At 37.7% G+C, this 16,654-nt stretch overlaps 1 protein-coding gene across 1 annotated transcript in view; it reads right to left on the bottom strand.

The window, feature by feature from the left end:
• The window catches only part of LOC127834155 (DNA-directed RNA polymerase II subunit RPB1-like), a 40,143-nt gene that overhangs the window by 10,216 nt on the left and 13,273 nt on the right, over window positions 1-16,654 (bottom strand). Inside the window, 8 exon segments of the mRNA XM_052359789.1 lie at window positions 1,115-1,337; window positions 1,836-2,054; window positions 2,897-3,030; window positions 3,422-3,536; window positions 5,625-5,834; window positions 7,712-7,922; window positions 12,069-12,193; window positions 15,255-15,387. Coding sequence (XP_052215749.1) covers window positions 1,115-1,337; window positions 1,836-2,054; window positions 2,897-3,030; window positions 3,422-3,536; window positions 5,625-5,834; window positions 7,712-7,922; window positions 12,069-12,193; window positions 15,255-15,387 — 1,370 coding nt within the window.

Below are 16,654 nucleotides of genomic sequence, written 5' to 3'. Positions count from 1 at the left end.
AAGTGTGCTGGCAAATATAGGGGCAATACATGAGGTGTGCTAGCAATTATAGGAGCAAGCATTAAGGTGTGCTAAAAAATAAAGGGGCAAGACATGAGGTGTGCTAGCAAATAAAGTGGCAAGACATGAGGTGAGCTAGTAAATATAGGGGCAAGACATTAAGTGAGCTAGCAAATATAGGGGCAAGACATTAAGTATGCTAGCAAATATAGGGGCAAAACATGAGGTGTGCTAGCAAATAAAGTGGCAAGACATGAGGTGAGCTAGTAAATATAGGGGCAAGACATTAAGTGAGCTAGCAAATATAGGGGCAAGACATTAAGTATGCTAGCAAATATAGGGGCAATACATGAGGTGTGCTAGCAAATTTAGGGGCAATATGTGAGGTGTGCTAGCAAATATAGAGGCAAGACATGAGGTGTGCTAGCAAATATAGGGGCAAGGCATTAAGTATGCTAACAAATATAGGGGCAATACATGAGGTGTGCTAGCAAATATAGGGGCAAGATGTGAGGTGAGCTAGCAAATATAGGGGCAAGATGTAAGGTGTGCTAGCAAATGCAGGGACAAGACATGAGGTGTATTGGCAAATATAGGGGCTAGACATGATGTGTGCTAGCAAATATAGGGACAAGACATGAGGTGTGCTTGCAAATATGTGTTTATGACAGGTCTATACAGTGGATGTTATTTAATAGCAACAAATAATCTTTTTTTTGCAATTTGCATTGTTAATATTTTCTGCTAATGTTTTCCAGCAAAATTGTGGTCAATCCTTTTTCCTTAATGGATATCAAGCTAAAGCTAACAAATCATGACATCGACCCACACTAGCAAATGATCCAGACCAGCAAATACAAGTGGTCTTATCAGCATATGATCCCACGACCTGTAAAAGTGCTCAGGTGAGCTAGAAAGCAGCCGGGATTTGTCAACTAGTTTGGTATAAAAAGCAGAGCGACATACCCACCTACCTGGTAATTAAATCGATGGCAAATATAGATCAACAAATGATCCCACCAAATTAATTTGAACAACCCAAAGAGAGGATGACACTTAACCAGATGGTGGTCCCATTCAGACTACAATACTAATACTTCACTCCTCCACGTACCAGTTTCTGCCGTCTTTACGGCTGTATCAATGAGACCCTCACGACCTCCCATGGCGTGGAAGAAGAACTCTGAAGGCGTGAGACCGGCAAGGTACGAGTTCTCTACGAAACCTCTCGACTCGGGCCCGTAATCGTCCTTGATGAAGTGCGGGAGCGTGCGGTGACGGAAGCCAAACGGAATACGCTTTCCTTCTACGTTCTGCTGGCCCACACAGGCAATAACCTGGAGATTTGATGTATAATAAAACAATAATCATGAAGAAAATACTCAAACATGAGGGCCAACGGTTTTAGGTTCGTCACCCAAGAACAGAATGAACTTAACTGTTTTGAGCAGTTTTTGAGAAGTTTGTATTACAAACATATATTTAACCTTTTTTTACATGGAACAATGTTTGAACTCGACTGAAACATATTTGTTTCACAAATGTTTTGCTAAATTTTTATGCTAAGGCAAAAGAGCAACTATCTGCGTTTTCAGACGGTTTCACTTCAGAAATAGCTCATAACATGATGTAATTTCACAGACCAAGTAAAATATACACTCAGTGAGTGATAAAATAGTTTGCGTAGATTTTAACATGCCCTTTGGGAAAAAAGATCACACTAAGCCAACGATGCATCACCATTCACACAACAGCCATTTAAGTTCTGCACATCTTTGGTTCATGCAAGTACCTGCAATCCCCCTATAGATACTTCATTGTATGTGGTTACCTACCTGGGAGATATTAATCTTCGAGCCTTTGGACCCTGCCACCACCATGGCCTTGAAGTTGTTGAACTCCGACAGGGACTTCTGGGCCTTGCTGCCGGTCTTGTCTCTCGAATCGTTGAGGATACGGTTCACCTGGTTCTCGAACGTCTGTCGCAGCGTGTTACCAGGTGTGGGCTCCAGCTCATCATTGTGAGCCTTCTCGATGACTTCTATCACATCCAGCTGAGGACAACCAGAGTTTACATTTTATGTAAGCTTGATTTACCCTTTACCACTTAGATACTTATTTTTACGTATTTGCAGACCCAAAGGTTACATTTAAATACATACCTTTTTTACTAGATTCAAGTTAAATAGCATAAAACCTGAACAGATGTTCAGGTTTTATGCTGCTTGCAAAAGCCATTTTCACTTTGCTTCTTATGGGGGAAAGGTTTAATTGATTATATTTCAAGCCTAAGGCTGATTGAGACACTCTACTGTTTTTCTACTGTTTTTCTTGGGTATAACAAATACCTGGCGTCTTTGGAATTCTAACAAGTCAATTTAAACATTGTGAAGATAAGACTAACCAAATGTAACTACAGGAACTACCTATTTATCATTATTAGCTGGCCAAACGGTCTTGTAAGATGTTTTGCTATCACAGATCTGGGAATAATTCTAAATTTTTACCACAATTTAGCCAAAACTTGTTCTTTCAGCACTTTTTGTAAACAGGATATAACAGATTAAACAGACAACGTAAGGGACCGGAAGAACTTTTAAAACATGGCGCAATGGGCTCTCAAGTTCCTGCTTATTTAAAACCTTTCTACCCAATCACATCATTTAAACAGCCGTTCAAAAACAAGAAAGGTTTCCATTAAAATTTTCACCAGTCACAGGAGCCTTTAATTTTGGTAATTTTAATTGACTTTCAATTCCTATAACATCCATCCATTGGAAGCATGTTTTCATTATTAATTTTACACATAGTATCAAAATTTTCATCAGATATTTCTCCAAATAAAAAGCCAATCAACACATCCTGACATATAAAACAGACAATTCCACTCATTCACCTTGGCTTTCTTGATAGTGTCCTGAATCTCAATGTAGGTCTGGGGGTCGGCAATAGTGTCACCAATACCGATACTGTGACCTTCAATAAGCAGCCAGTTGTTCACCACAGTCTGAATGTTGCCATATAGGAAACCTGAAGAAAAGATACATCAATATCAACAATTAAATCATGGAACTTAAATGTATGTTGCTCAATATTGGCCGCGGCTGGTGAGCAAAATGCCAAGAGAAACTTTACACCATATTGCACTGAATTAAGGTTTTCAGATCACACAAAATGCCTTGATTCCTGTCAACAAAATTGTAAATGCTTAACCATTTTGATTATTTTAAAGAACGTAAGTGTATATCAATGAACCCAGTTTTGGGAAAAAAATGGACTTATTGCATATGCCTTAAGTTTAAATAATAAAACTGAACAATATTGATTATTTTAAAGCACACAATTGTACATATATGAGTTGTATTCAAGGAAAACTGGGCTTATAGCACATGCGCGTAAAGTGTCACACAATCAGACGCACCTGCTTGTTCCCAGCCGAGCTCCAGGAAGACGACGTGGGCGATGGCACCGGTAGACGCCCCCAGGGACTTCTTACACAGGATGCCTGAGAGCAGCTGCCCATCCTCTATCAGAACCTGCCGCCCAAACAGGAAATGTAAAGTGAAATGTAATCTTCAGTGTCAGGAGATCTTATTATCTGCAAAATATTCTTATGCCATTCTTTGACCCTATTCCAGTAAACCAAAGACAGAAGGTATTCAAGATACACGTCACTACAGGGCAAAATAACCCTTCTTAGCAAGGGGCATCTTTTTCTTCCCCTTAACCAAAAAGGCCCTTTCGCCTACAGAAATTTCTTTAAAATCATGCATTTTTCGCTTAATTTCCAATCTACCTTAGTATTTTTCATTCCCCAAAGCCAGAAAATTGTGTCAATTTTCCCTCCAAAAAAAAGGCTGTGGCCCTTTCCACAAAGTTAGTGTTTTGGCCCTGCACCATCAATCAAGGTCTTTTCCTTGGGGTCAAATCCAAGTTCATTGACCGATTCCCAAAGCAAAATGGTAAAAAATATTCCCAATTGAAAAACATTTGTTACTGCAGGAAAACTATACCGATATATCTGGTAACCGTGTAAGTGAAATCTTATCCAACGTCAAATCTAATATTCATTACATAATTCCAGCAGTGGCTTGCCAATAGCAACAGTTGGCATACCTTAATTTATAGGTTAAATGATAGTGGATATCCTGTGGGTTTAATCAATGTCAGAACTTTGTATGGCCATTCATTATCCAGTTAATTTTTTTCCAACCATATTATCATCAATAACTTGAATTTGTTCAAGTATGTATAATCAATAACTTCGAATCAACGCGGACGTTATTTTCATAATACGGAATGCAGCTTTGTTGCCTTGAATTAGGCTGGTATAAAACAGGCATATTGAATAGAGTAATTAACACAATACAAATTTGGCAAATATGCCAAGAAGTGCTTCATAATCCATAATTGTCTGCAAAAATGTCTATATTTAAGTACAGTCAAAACCCGATGGCTCGAACTCGCTTGGCTTAAATTATTGGTTGGCTCGAACTGTCATCAAAGCACCGATTTTTTATTGCTAAGTATTCATATAAAATTTTGTAAATATCATTACATATTTGATTTGACTCTTATCAACCTGTAGTATTATCATTAGTTATAAAGTATTACAGTCGAAACTGACCTAACGGCCACCTGAATTTACCGGTCACCTGCAGACAACGGTCAGTCTGGAATCCCCCCGACGAAAAACACTCTATATTACACTTGAATTTAACGGCCACCTGACCATAACGGCCACTATATTCCACTCCGAAATTCATGTTTGACCTGAAATTAACGGTCACGCGTCAGTCGTCTCGTGTCGCGAAAATTAAAAACACAGCACATTATTTGTCCGTCTATTTTGCGTTTAAAGCGTCTGAAAGCGGTACTTGTCTATGATATTATAAAAGCGGCCCGCTGCGAGTAAACAATTTAATGGTGTTGAGAAGGTTTCTTTTCCGGAGATAATTGTGGGGGTATCTTCAAAAGAAAATATATCAGAGTTTATGACTTGTTGAAAGTAATTATCGTTAAATTAAATGACCGATATTTCTTTGAATTAGAACGGTACAATTACACCGTACTATCGGTTTATGACACCGAATCCGCTTTTTAGACTTTTACGGACGTGACGTCAACGGAACGTGACAAGCTTTATTTACTGAATGAATGAGATGCATGAGTAAACAATTATATCAGCGTTGATAAAGTCATTGTTTAATTTAACAATATGAAATTAAATCAATCTAAAAGATATTATTCTCTATTATTCAATGTACACGCGTAAGTTAATGCTGTTATTATGCTTTGTTAATGCAATGAGCATTTGTTTTACACTGTATGCAAACGACTGGGTGGGGTAACGACGTAGTAATACTACCAACCGACCGACCTTCTTAAAATTGTGATCCGAATTCAACGGTCACCTGTGGACAACGGTCACTTTGATCATTTCCCTTGACTGACCGCTGAATTCAGGTTTGACTGTACTTAATTTGCACTTATTATTCACAAATATTGTAATAAATTTTAGTTCCCAAATTTATCCCAAATCAGTTGACTTTTCACACACACACAAATCCTAATCCCGAAATCACATTTTTCCCAAAAGGACCAGAAAAAGGCTAGGCCCTTACCTTGGTGTCCCCGGGTGATATCCACTTGTACGGACCCTTGTCCTCCTCATCAGGGTGTGTGCTGTGGGTGCGGATCAGGTTCACACGGCCCGGGATGATCAGTGAGAAGACCTGCTTGCCCGTCCACATGGGCTTGGGTTTAAGGATGGCAGGGTGGGGCATGTGGCCGTCCCAGCTTGGCAAGAACATTAGGATGTTCATCACCTGGCCCTGCACAGGTACAGAATTATAAGACTATATTGAGAACATGGGGAATGCAGGCCAAATCAATATACTATTTTTGATGGACTTTAAATTTAACATTAATCTAAACATTGGTCGAACTCTGTACAAAAACCCCACACAATAAATTGTTAAACATTAAGATACGTACAACTTATGTAGGACAAAACCTTAATAACATAATTTAAATCAGTAAATAGGCTTCACATTATACATAAGTAAATCCAGCACACATTTAGAGGCAAACAAAAAATGGCTACAAGTATGTGCAAAAAGTTATATGCTGTTTGCTGCTAATCAGTATCTAAGGGTTGAAAATTATGACTTAACAATTAAATCTAGCAAGAAAGATCTTAAATTATCCCAACGTTTTTCGGAGAAAAAGTGGGGATATTGTGGTGATGTGCGTCTGTCCGTCCGTCCTGGCCACCTGCTCCTCCTACACTATTAGCACTAAAACCTTGAAACTTACATACATGGTAGCTATGAGCATATGTGCGACGGTGACGGTGACAGTGACGAAATTTTATCTGACCCCTGGGTCAAAAGTTATGGGGGTTGGGTTGGGGCCGGGTCAGAGGTTTTCACTGATTTTTCTATGTTATTTTACATTTACTTCTTCATTTCTGCACCGATTTAATTCAAATTGATACTGAGCCTCTCTTATGACAATACGGTCAATCTCAACTATGCATGGCCCCATTACCAACCCTGGGGCGCCCCGCCCACATAGGCCACACCCACCCAAAATTGCCTTTTACTATAATTGCTTCATTTCTACACCGATTCACCTCAAATTGATACTGAACCTCTCTTATGACAATACGGTCAATCTCAGCTATGCATGGCCCCATTACCAACCCTAGGGCACCCCGCCCACATAGGCCACGCCCACCCAAAATTGCCTTTTACTATAATTTCTTCATTTCTACACCGATTCACTTCAAATTGATACTGAACCTCTCTTATGACAATACGGTCAATCTCAGCTATGCATGGCCCCATTACCAACCCTGGGGTGCCCTGCCCACATAGGCCATGCCCACATAGGCCACGCCCACCTAAAATCGCCTTTTACTATAATTTCTTCATTTCTATACAGATTCACTTCAAATTGATACTGAACCTCTCTTATGACAATACAGTTAATCTCAACTATGCATGGCCCCATAACCAAACCTGGGGCACCCCGCCCAAATAGGCCACGCCCACCCAAAATTGCCTTTTACTATAATTTCTTCATTTTTACACCGAATCACTGCAAATTGATACTGAACCTCTCTTATTACAATACAGTCAATCTCAACTGTGCATGGCCCCATTACCAACCCTGGAGCGCCCCGCCCACATAGGCCACGCCACCCAAAATTGCCTTTTACTATAATTTCTTCATTTCTACACCAATTCACTTCTAATTGACACTGAACTTCTCTTATGACAATACAGTCAATCTCAGCTATGCATGGCCCCATTACCAACCCTGGGGCACCCCTGTGTCAAACATGCGGCGTGGGGATACGCGTCGGCCTCTGCCACGCCATTTCTAGTTTAATTTGATATTCTAAGGGACTACAAAAGAGTCAAAATGCTGATCTGAGTGGTAAAGAGTATTATATCCTTTACCACTTAGATACGTATTTTGACATGTGTGTAGTCTCTTAGAAAGTTAAATGTAAATAAAGACCTTTCTTCCTAGATTCAAATTTTAAAGGCTCCATTTCCAACCCTTAGATACTGATGAGCAGCAAACAGCATAAAACCTGAACAGAGTGCGAGTTACTCGCAGACTGTTCTGGTTTTATGCTGTTTGCACATAGCCATTTCCACTTTGCCTCGTAGTGGTAAAGGATTAAACCAGCACACACCCTGTCCAGAAACACATCCCTCTTGGTCATCTTGCGTACAGCTGTCAGGGTGTCCTGTACGATACCCATGACAGGCCGGTTGGACTGCGGCGTGATGATCATGCGTGGTACGGAAGCCAGCTGTGAGATCTTAGCTCGGGTCTCCAGGGACTGGGCAAGATGGAGGTTCATCTCGTCTCCATCAAAGTCAGCGTTATATGGGGTTGTGCAGCTGAAGGCGAGATAAACAAAGTAAAAGATGTTGTTATTTAGTTTAAAGCAAAGATTTTCTGTCCCAACCTGTGGTTCTTAATATCAGCCCTATTCCCAATGCCAATCCTGGGTTTTTCCAAACAAGAGGGCCATGATGGCCCTGAATCGCTCACCTGACTAACCAAATACAATCCCAACCCAGATTTCATCAAGATAAACATTCTGACCAAATTTCATAAAGATTGGATGAAAACTGTGACCTCTACTGTCAACACAAACAAATTGTTGATGGTTTTTCTATTTTTTGACCTAGTGACCTAGTTTTTTACCTCAAATAATCCAAATACAATCCCAACCCGGATTTCATCAAGATAAACATTCTGACCAAATTTCATATAGATTGGATGAAAACTGCAACCTCTATTGTCTACACAAGGTTTTTCTATTATTTGACCTAGTTTTTGACCTAGTCAGAGCTCCAGATAAGGTTTTGTGAAATTCTTAAATTACTACCAGATTTTCAAAAATAATTCTTAACTCTAAAATTTTATTCTTAATGTTGCTACTAAGTTTTGGAAAATAATTTTTATTTTTTCTAAATGACCTAAAAATAAATAATAATGGTTATTTTCATGCAAAAAAAAATCAAAATAAACATACTAGCAACTTTATTTATACGAGTTTAACAGTGTCTTTTCAGTGTTATACAATTTTTTTTCAAATACCTTCATATGCCCAAACTGTGCTTAGATTGCATGCCTTAGATGAATTTTTACATATTTCACAATTAAAACGGGTCTCCCCTTCAATCTTTTCAACGATTAGCCACGGGACTTGTCCCTTCCACTCGTTCAATGTTTTTTTGTGTGTTTAAGTTTGGACCAGTCGTGTCGCGATTTTGTTTAGCTTTTCGACTGTGTCGGCAACTGAACATACAGCATCGTTTAAGATCTTTTATATAATGTCTTTCTAAACATTTAACTTCGGCTAACTTTGCGTACAATATGTTAAAAGCGTGTTTTTGGACGCTTTCCAGTTTTTTAGGACGCTCTCTGGGCGCCGCCATTGTTTTTTGACAGATAGACTGTATACGCCGCTTTTATTGAAAAAAATGCGCTTTGTTAAACAAACCCGAAAACCATTCTATATAAGCACCGCAAAGATCTTTAATACGTGAAAAGAGCTCAATAAATATTGATACGAACCGATGTAAAAATAATATTCGTAACTTGATTTTGTAATTCTTAATGGTACGACAAGATTTTAAAATAAATGCGTAACGGACTTGAAAATAATTCGTAATTACGAAAATACGACCCTTATCTGGAGCTCTGCCTAGTGACCTAGTTTTTGACCCCCAGATGACCCAAATACAAACCCAACCCAGATTTTATCAAGACAAACATTCTGACCAAATTTCATAAAGATTAGAAGAAAACTGTGACCTCTACTGTCTACACAATGTTTTTCTACTATTTGACCTAGTGACCTAGTTATTGAACCCAGATGACCCAAATACAATCCCAACCCAGATTTCATCATGATAAACATTTTGACCAAATTTCATAAAGATTTGATGAAAACTGTGACCTCTACTGTCTACACAAACAAAATGTTGACGGACACATGCACGCACATACGGACGCCGGACATCACACAAGCTCACGAAGTGACAGGTGAGCTAAAAACCAAACAAACATTCAAAATAATTTTTTTTAAGGGCCTTTTATCTTTTCAGCGTTTTTCCTCTATATAAAGTCGGTACCGTAAAACGGCACCATTCCCAATGAGACCATTTTTCCTAATATTAAAATAAAAATTCCCAATTTCAAAATAAAAATTCCCAATTCACAAACAAAATCAAATTCACAGAAAAAAATCGCCTAAGATTTGCATACACACATGACATGTTATTCCCTTTTGTCAAAACATTGCAGTCTAAATAATATGGTCTGTATACCGGCTTTGCGTGTTTTCACAACACCCAACACTTATCCAGTGTTGTCCGGATTTTTTGTTTACTCAGTACTGTATGCAGAGTACATTAAACTGCTTCAATAATGAATCATCGAAAAGACCATTACGATAAAGATACAGCATGTTTAATTGAAATTAATTTTTTAACTTGGTTAAAATGAATAACACAATCTTTAACCGAAATTAAAAATTTCAATTGTCTCTACGCTACAGAGTTTGTTTATACAGAAATCAATATGCCTACGCTTTCCATGCGGTAACATGACGTTTACGTGAGCGGCTTAATTTTCGCGCGCTTTTGTTGAGACAAAGGAAATAGGCATGTGCAATGTTTATGTGAAGTTAAATTTTGATAACGTCGCATTAACATGAACTGAAGATTTAAGTGTTTTTTGGATTACACATTTAATTACGGTCATTTGAGAATGCAACCAAACATTTACAGTTTTAGTTAATTAATAAAATAATTATTTGTAAAAACGTTTACTTGTCGAAATAATTGTTTTGACAATATTAAGCATGAAATGTACAATTTCCACGAGGAATGCACCAGGTTGCCATCAGCTGTCTTCTAAAACAAGAGCACCACATAACGGGTGCCACGCTCGGCTGCGAAAACTTGTCAGAATTTTTATATATTTTTTTTAAAGTCACAGTGACCTTTACCTTTGACCTAGTGACCCAAAATGGGTGTGGCGTGTAGAACTCATCAAGGTGCATCTACATATGAAGTTTCAAAGTTGTAGGTGGAAGCACTTTGATTTTAGAGCCAATGTAAAGGTTTAAGCACGACGCCGGCGGACGGCGAGCAGGCTATGACAATACCTCGGGTTTTCTCCGAAAACAGCCTCGATAAAAACTGCCATGATTTTTTCGTAGAGGATTACATCGTAATGACTGATTAGTGTGGTAGGTATAGAAACGCCAACAAACTGCCTCAAAGCCACTGAAATTATCCATTGATAGTGAAACTGTGTTATTCACGCACAACTGATTCACAATCGATCGCATCTTCAGTGCCTTGGAGCCAAAACCCTTATACTGCTCTTTGAGTAGTATGTCACCAATTTTGGTGTAATATGAAAACAGCCCAACAAATTACCGTTACTGATTAACACTCGCGCATTTATAAAATTCAGACTTTAAAATTGGGGAATATGTATTTAAGATCGAGTCCAGTGCACAGTTGTCAGATGTTGATAATAGCAGCGTTTCATCGATGGTCAAGTCTACTGATGCAAACCTGGTTCAATTTGAGGCAGGTTATCCTACGGAACCTGAGGCTACAAGTCCTGATTTAGACAGATCATACTCTCAAGCACGGTTTCAGTTAAAAAGAGAGTTAAGTTTAATAATTTCATTGTTTAGTGGTTATAGAAACATGATATAGTAGAAAATCACTCACCATGTTCATGTGAATATGCAACTTATTATTTGTACATGTTTTAAAACGTTTCCAGCATAATTAATAAATTTCCCAATTTGGATAAAAATGCCACTGATTTTTCCAATTTGACCGGTACCGGTACCATTCCCAAAGTGGTGAGGAAAAACGCTGCTTTTTAAAATCTTCAAAATATGGGGGTAATCAACATGTGTGCAAGTGCAAAACATTTTTAGAGTCCTTAAAACAGCAGAGAAAAATTATGGTAGAACAGTGGGTTGAAATGGTTGGTTAACACATTTCTTTAAAGCTAATACTCAATGATTTCCTTTAATCTTTTCACAACATAATGTTTCCCAGAAATCTATATTCTATATGAATTAAAGCACTAGTTGTAAGTGCGTGCTCAACTTTGTTGTTTATATCAAATCAAATGAAATATTTCACCACAACACAGTCTAAATTTACATAGAAAGGTTTGAGGCAAAAGCTGAGGTTTGGTGAAAAACAGACATAACTGTAATTTTAACTTAGAACCACAAAAACAGTCTGTGAATCATTTGAGCTGCTCTCTGGGAAAACGAGGCTTAATGCATGTGCGTTAAGAGTTGTCCCTGATTAGCCTACGCAGTCTGCACAGCTTATTAGGGATGCCACTTTCCGGCGTTTCCGCCTTATGGTATTTGTTTAATAGAAAGTCTCTTGTTTTAAGCTCTTGAAGACTGTGAAGGCTAATAAGGGGCCACATTTAAAGCATTAAACCCTGTTTTCCCAAAAAAGGCTCATTCATAATAAGACACGTACCTGAGGTTCATCCTGAATGTGGACCAGGGCAGCACCTTCACCTGGTGACACATCATACTCATCTTGTGAAGGGTGGGCTGTCTGTTGAACACGATATAGTCCCCGTCCTGCATGTGACGCTCAACCTGGCAGGAATACCAGGAGCTTTTTAAACAATTGTTGACATTGTAATGTACAATTCACAATTTATTCTGGGAAAGTCCAAATGTAATTTAATGTGATTTTTTCTTTTGCAAACATTGGTGGAAACAAATGAAGTGTTTATGGAAATGTGAAGTCCCCAAAGATCATTTAATGAAACTGTAAATAAGCGGAAAATCCCAATGTTTTCCACTGATTGGGGAATTATTTATTATTAATTAGCGAACAGAAAAACTGAACATCTTTTATAAACTGCATTTATTGCTTGTATTAAATTAGTCTATTTCACCACAATTTACTATTTTAAAGATGACAAGTTGTATTAAAAACAATTTAAATCTCACTGATATTTTTTAATCTTGCATGTCAGTGCCCCAGATAAGGTGCGTACATGTGTCTTTCACCCTATTAAAATGTTTTAAAACGCAAAGAAATACAATATCATGCGTATTGAAAACGCATTCGAATTGAATTTTATGCAAATTCGTCAAATATGATGAGTACAATACAATCACTTCGATACAAAATGCTTTGCTCATTTTCTGTATTTTCTCTTTGGAATTATTATCGTAATGGGGCGACACTTTCATTAAGCAAGCGCCTGGATGACTGAGCAGGAAAACAGTCAAAGTTATCCAAACGCTCTGTGGACTAGATTTCATTGTAAAATAAAGCGTTGACCAAATTATTTACGAAGACATACAAGCGTTTTAAATCTGACTTAATCCGTCTACCATTGTGCATGTCTATGTAAAGCGTCTGTACTTTCAGCTTCTATTATGATGTGTTATAAAGTCTAAGAGAGGTCGAAAGACGTCCCCGATTGTTGCTCCAAAATATCAGTTGATCGCAAACGTTTTCGTACCAAGAAAGCAAAAGCCAATAAGTGCCGAATCATTCATGTTATCATTTTTTTTAAAGTTTAAATTATGGACAGTTTCAAGGATTAGAGATATAGAGAATAATAGGTTAGTGTTGATTATAGATCAGGTTTATCATGCGAGGCTTAGAAAACAAAAAGCACGAGCCTTGGCGAGTGCTTTTTCGTTTTCGTGCCGAGCATGATAAATCTGATCTATAATCAACACTAACCTATTATTCTATTTATCCCACTTTTTATTCAGTAAACTATTTTTATTTAAACAAAATAAGTTTTCATGAGTGTTTGTCGTACTTTGATAATGACTGTAGTGTAACCAAGGTCAGTGTATTACTCCGCGTTCCAAAAATAACCGCTGATCAAATAATCATTTTTTTAAAATCAGAATATCGTTCTGTAACAAAGTGTCGAGCGTTATTTATTACACTTTTAATCATATTGAATTGCAAATCTTTAAGTTTTATGATATCAATATGGCATTAAGTTGTTATATACAAGGAACTACATTTGTTTACAACGTAGCCTAACACCACACACAATTCACTTTCGATATCAAACTATCGAGTCGATCACGAGGTGCACAATATTTCCTTCTTTGTTATAAAATGTGGTTATTTCGTGACAAAATAACAAAGATTACTTGGATTTAAGCTAATTATATACATTAACATTTTGAATGTTGAAAGTGGCACCAAAGAATTGTGAGGCAAAGTTGTTCGAACTAGAGAAAGACATTTGCAAGTGAAGTGACTGGGTGGGGCGAACATCAAGATCAACTTGTTCGACGGTAGACATCGGTTGTCTAGGCTGCATTTCGGCCATAGTTTCAGTGCGTGAAGGTGAACAAGAGGAATCTGTTGGATTGTTACATTTACTGGACTGAGCAAGAATGAACACTTTTGCTGCTGTTCAACAGATATGTTGGAATAATTGGTTATGGACTGGACATTTTTGTGCCCTGTTATGGCCATGGTTTCAGTGGGTGGAATGTTTGCATTTCGAAGTTTTTGGACCAGGAATTTGCGAACTGAGTGGTTCGTTATTCTCTTGTGCTTGAGAAAGCCGGCGTCTTTTGCCATGGCCTTCAGCATCTGACCTAACTTGTTGACACCCAATTGTTGACGCAAGAATCACCGGGATGCAGTGTCATTTGTGCGTATTGCCAGGTAGAAAAGATGCTTTAAAGAAAAATCAGATGGACGCATATCCGAGTACATCTTGTAAATGAACACAGGATTTCTTGGTCCAGACGATTGTTTTCTACGGTCAAAGGGGAGCAACTCGAACTGACTTCTTCAAAGGGGAGCAACAACAACAGAACCTATTTGCATAGTGTTAAATTTACCTAATACTAGGTTTTAATGACAATAAATGACAAAAAACTCGTTTTTTTGCTACTTTCCTTTGTTTTAAGGTCATTAAGATTGACAAACATTTGAGATTGTTTTTATTATTGATGCACTTGGCAAATACAGGTGACGAGGTGCGTGGGAAAAAGTAGTCCCGGTTCGGCAGTTGATGACGTCATTTCGTGCCATTGATTATAGCCTTGCCGTTGATTATAGATGAAATTTAATCAACGGGGCTTTAATCAACCGATTTCGCTGTAAAAGTGGGATAAGTTATGAAACATCATTGTATTAAAGTTAATGATGATAGTTTACAGTTTTATTGAATCAATACAAGTGTGCAGCTTCAACAGAAGTAAAGCAGCAATCATTTTACAGTATGCATTTTTATATCTCATTTCACCCTATTTCAAGAATGAAATCACCCTATTTCAAGAATGAAATCACCCTATTTCAAGAATGAAATCACCCTTTTTCAAGAATGAAATCACCCTTTTTTTAGAATGAAATCACCCTTTTTTTCAAAATCAATGGGTGAAAACCCTATTTCTCAAATAATTATCTGGGGTATTTGTATGTACATTGTTTTCAATATTAATAAAGATTCTTGCTAAAAAAAAGATTGATCAATGAGCATTAAAAACCTGATTTTTATAAATAACAGGCGTTGGTCTAAACATATTTAAATCCTGGCTGCAAAAACCAACATTCCTTGATATATCAGTATTTTGCAATTTATTTTTTCTAACAGATGCCTTTCCTTAAAAAATAAAAACCGAAAAAAGGGTACTGATTTTTATTAACCAATATCAATACCTTGTATCCAATCTGGAGATGCAGGTCACTGGCCTTCGGGTGGAATCGTAGATCGATTCTCTCCCCATTGTCTCTCACAATGTACTTGGCCCCCGGGTACTGGTTGGCACCTCTACGTACCAGCTCATGCAGTCTGCAAAAACAGAATCCCTTTTTGATTGCTAATATATGCAACTAGGCATATCAATTAAGGTGTGGACAAATCAGTAGATGTTCCCAAATGTCAGAAATCTGGGCTACCATAGGCTAAAAATGTACTTAGCCAAAATGTGCCACGCTTTAGGGAAATTCTTATTATTATTCAACCTCTTTTAAGGAGTTTACAAAGAAAATGTATTGGGTAAATAGCATGGGTCAGTTGAAACCATTTAATGATTACGAAATGGACCAACCATTTAATGATTACGAAATGGACCAGGCTTACGCCAATGGCCTGGGCCCAATTCCCTAACAAGAGGGCCTGAAAGGCCCAAAGTCGCTCACTCACCTGAGATAACAAGATATTATTGGGACAATCTTCTGACAAAGTTTCATGAAGACCTGAAAATGAATGTGGCCTCTAGAGTGTTAACAAGGTTTTACTATAGCCATATAAGGAAAAATGCCCTAACCCTGGCGGCCATGTTTTTCAACCAACTGGAATCATTTTTGAACTCGTCCAAGATATTATCGGGATGAATCTTCTGACCAAGTTTCATGAAGATAGGACAGTAAATGTGGCCTCTACAGTGTTAACACGATTTTACTTTTGTCATATAAGGAAAAATGCCCCGCCCCTTGGAAGCCATGTTTTTCAAGCAAACATAATTATTTTCAAATCCATCCAAGATATCATTGAGACCAATCTTTTGACCAAATTTCATGAAGATTGGACAATAAATGTGGCCTCTAGAGAGTTAACAAGGTTTTAATACAGCCATATAAGGAAAAACATGGTTCAAACAGAAATCTCAAACCTAAATTCAAGCACTTTTCAAGGACTTTTCAATGCCAAATTTTCATTTTTCAAGGCCGAGAATGATATGTTAGTTTCCTTTAAAAAATGCATTCTCCATTTGCTTGGATTGGTCTTTCTTGTTTAAACTTTCATCAAAAGACACTGAGTAGGGTCCACTTATAGAACTATCAAGTAAAGTTTTGAAATTTTAAGCTAGCCACAAAACGGCTACATATGCTGTCTTGATGTCTCCACAAGAAAATTTCTTTTCTATGGTACTGTCATGGAACATAACCTGAATTAACTTATGTATAAATGTAATGTTTTATTGGAATTAAAGGATTGATGTGTGCAAAGGGAATGCAATACCCACAATACTTCCGCTTTCAACATATCACTTTTTGTAACAAATCTGTCTATGGATGTCTGCGAGTTTGATACTGCTGCTTATGGTTGGGAAGGT

Source organism: Dreissena polymorpha, chromosome 6 (assembly GCF_020536995.1).
Source record: "Dreissena polymorpha isolate Duluth1 chromosome 6, UMN_Dpol_1.0, whole genome shotgun sequence".
Lineage (NCBI taxonomy): Eukaryota > Metazoa > Mollusca > Bivalvia > Myida > Dreissenidae > Dreissena > Dreissena polymorpha.
Note: the sequence above shows the minus strand (reverse complement) of the source record. Positions and strands in the feature narration are given on the sequence as shown.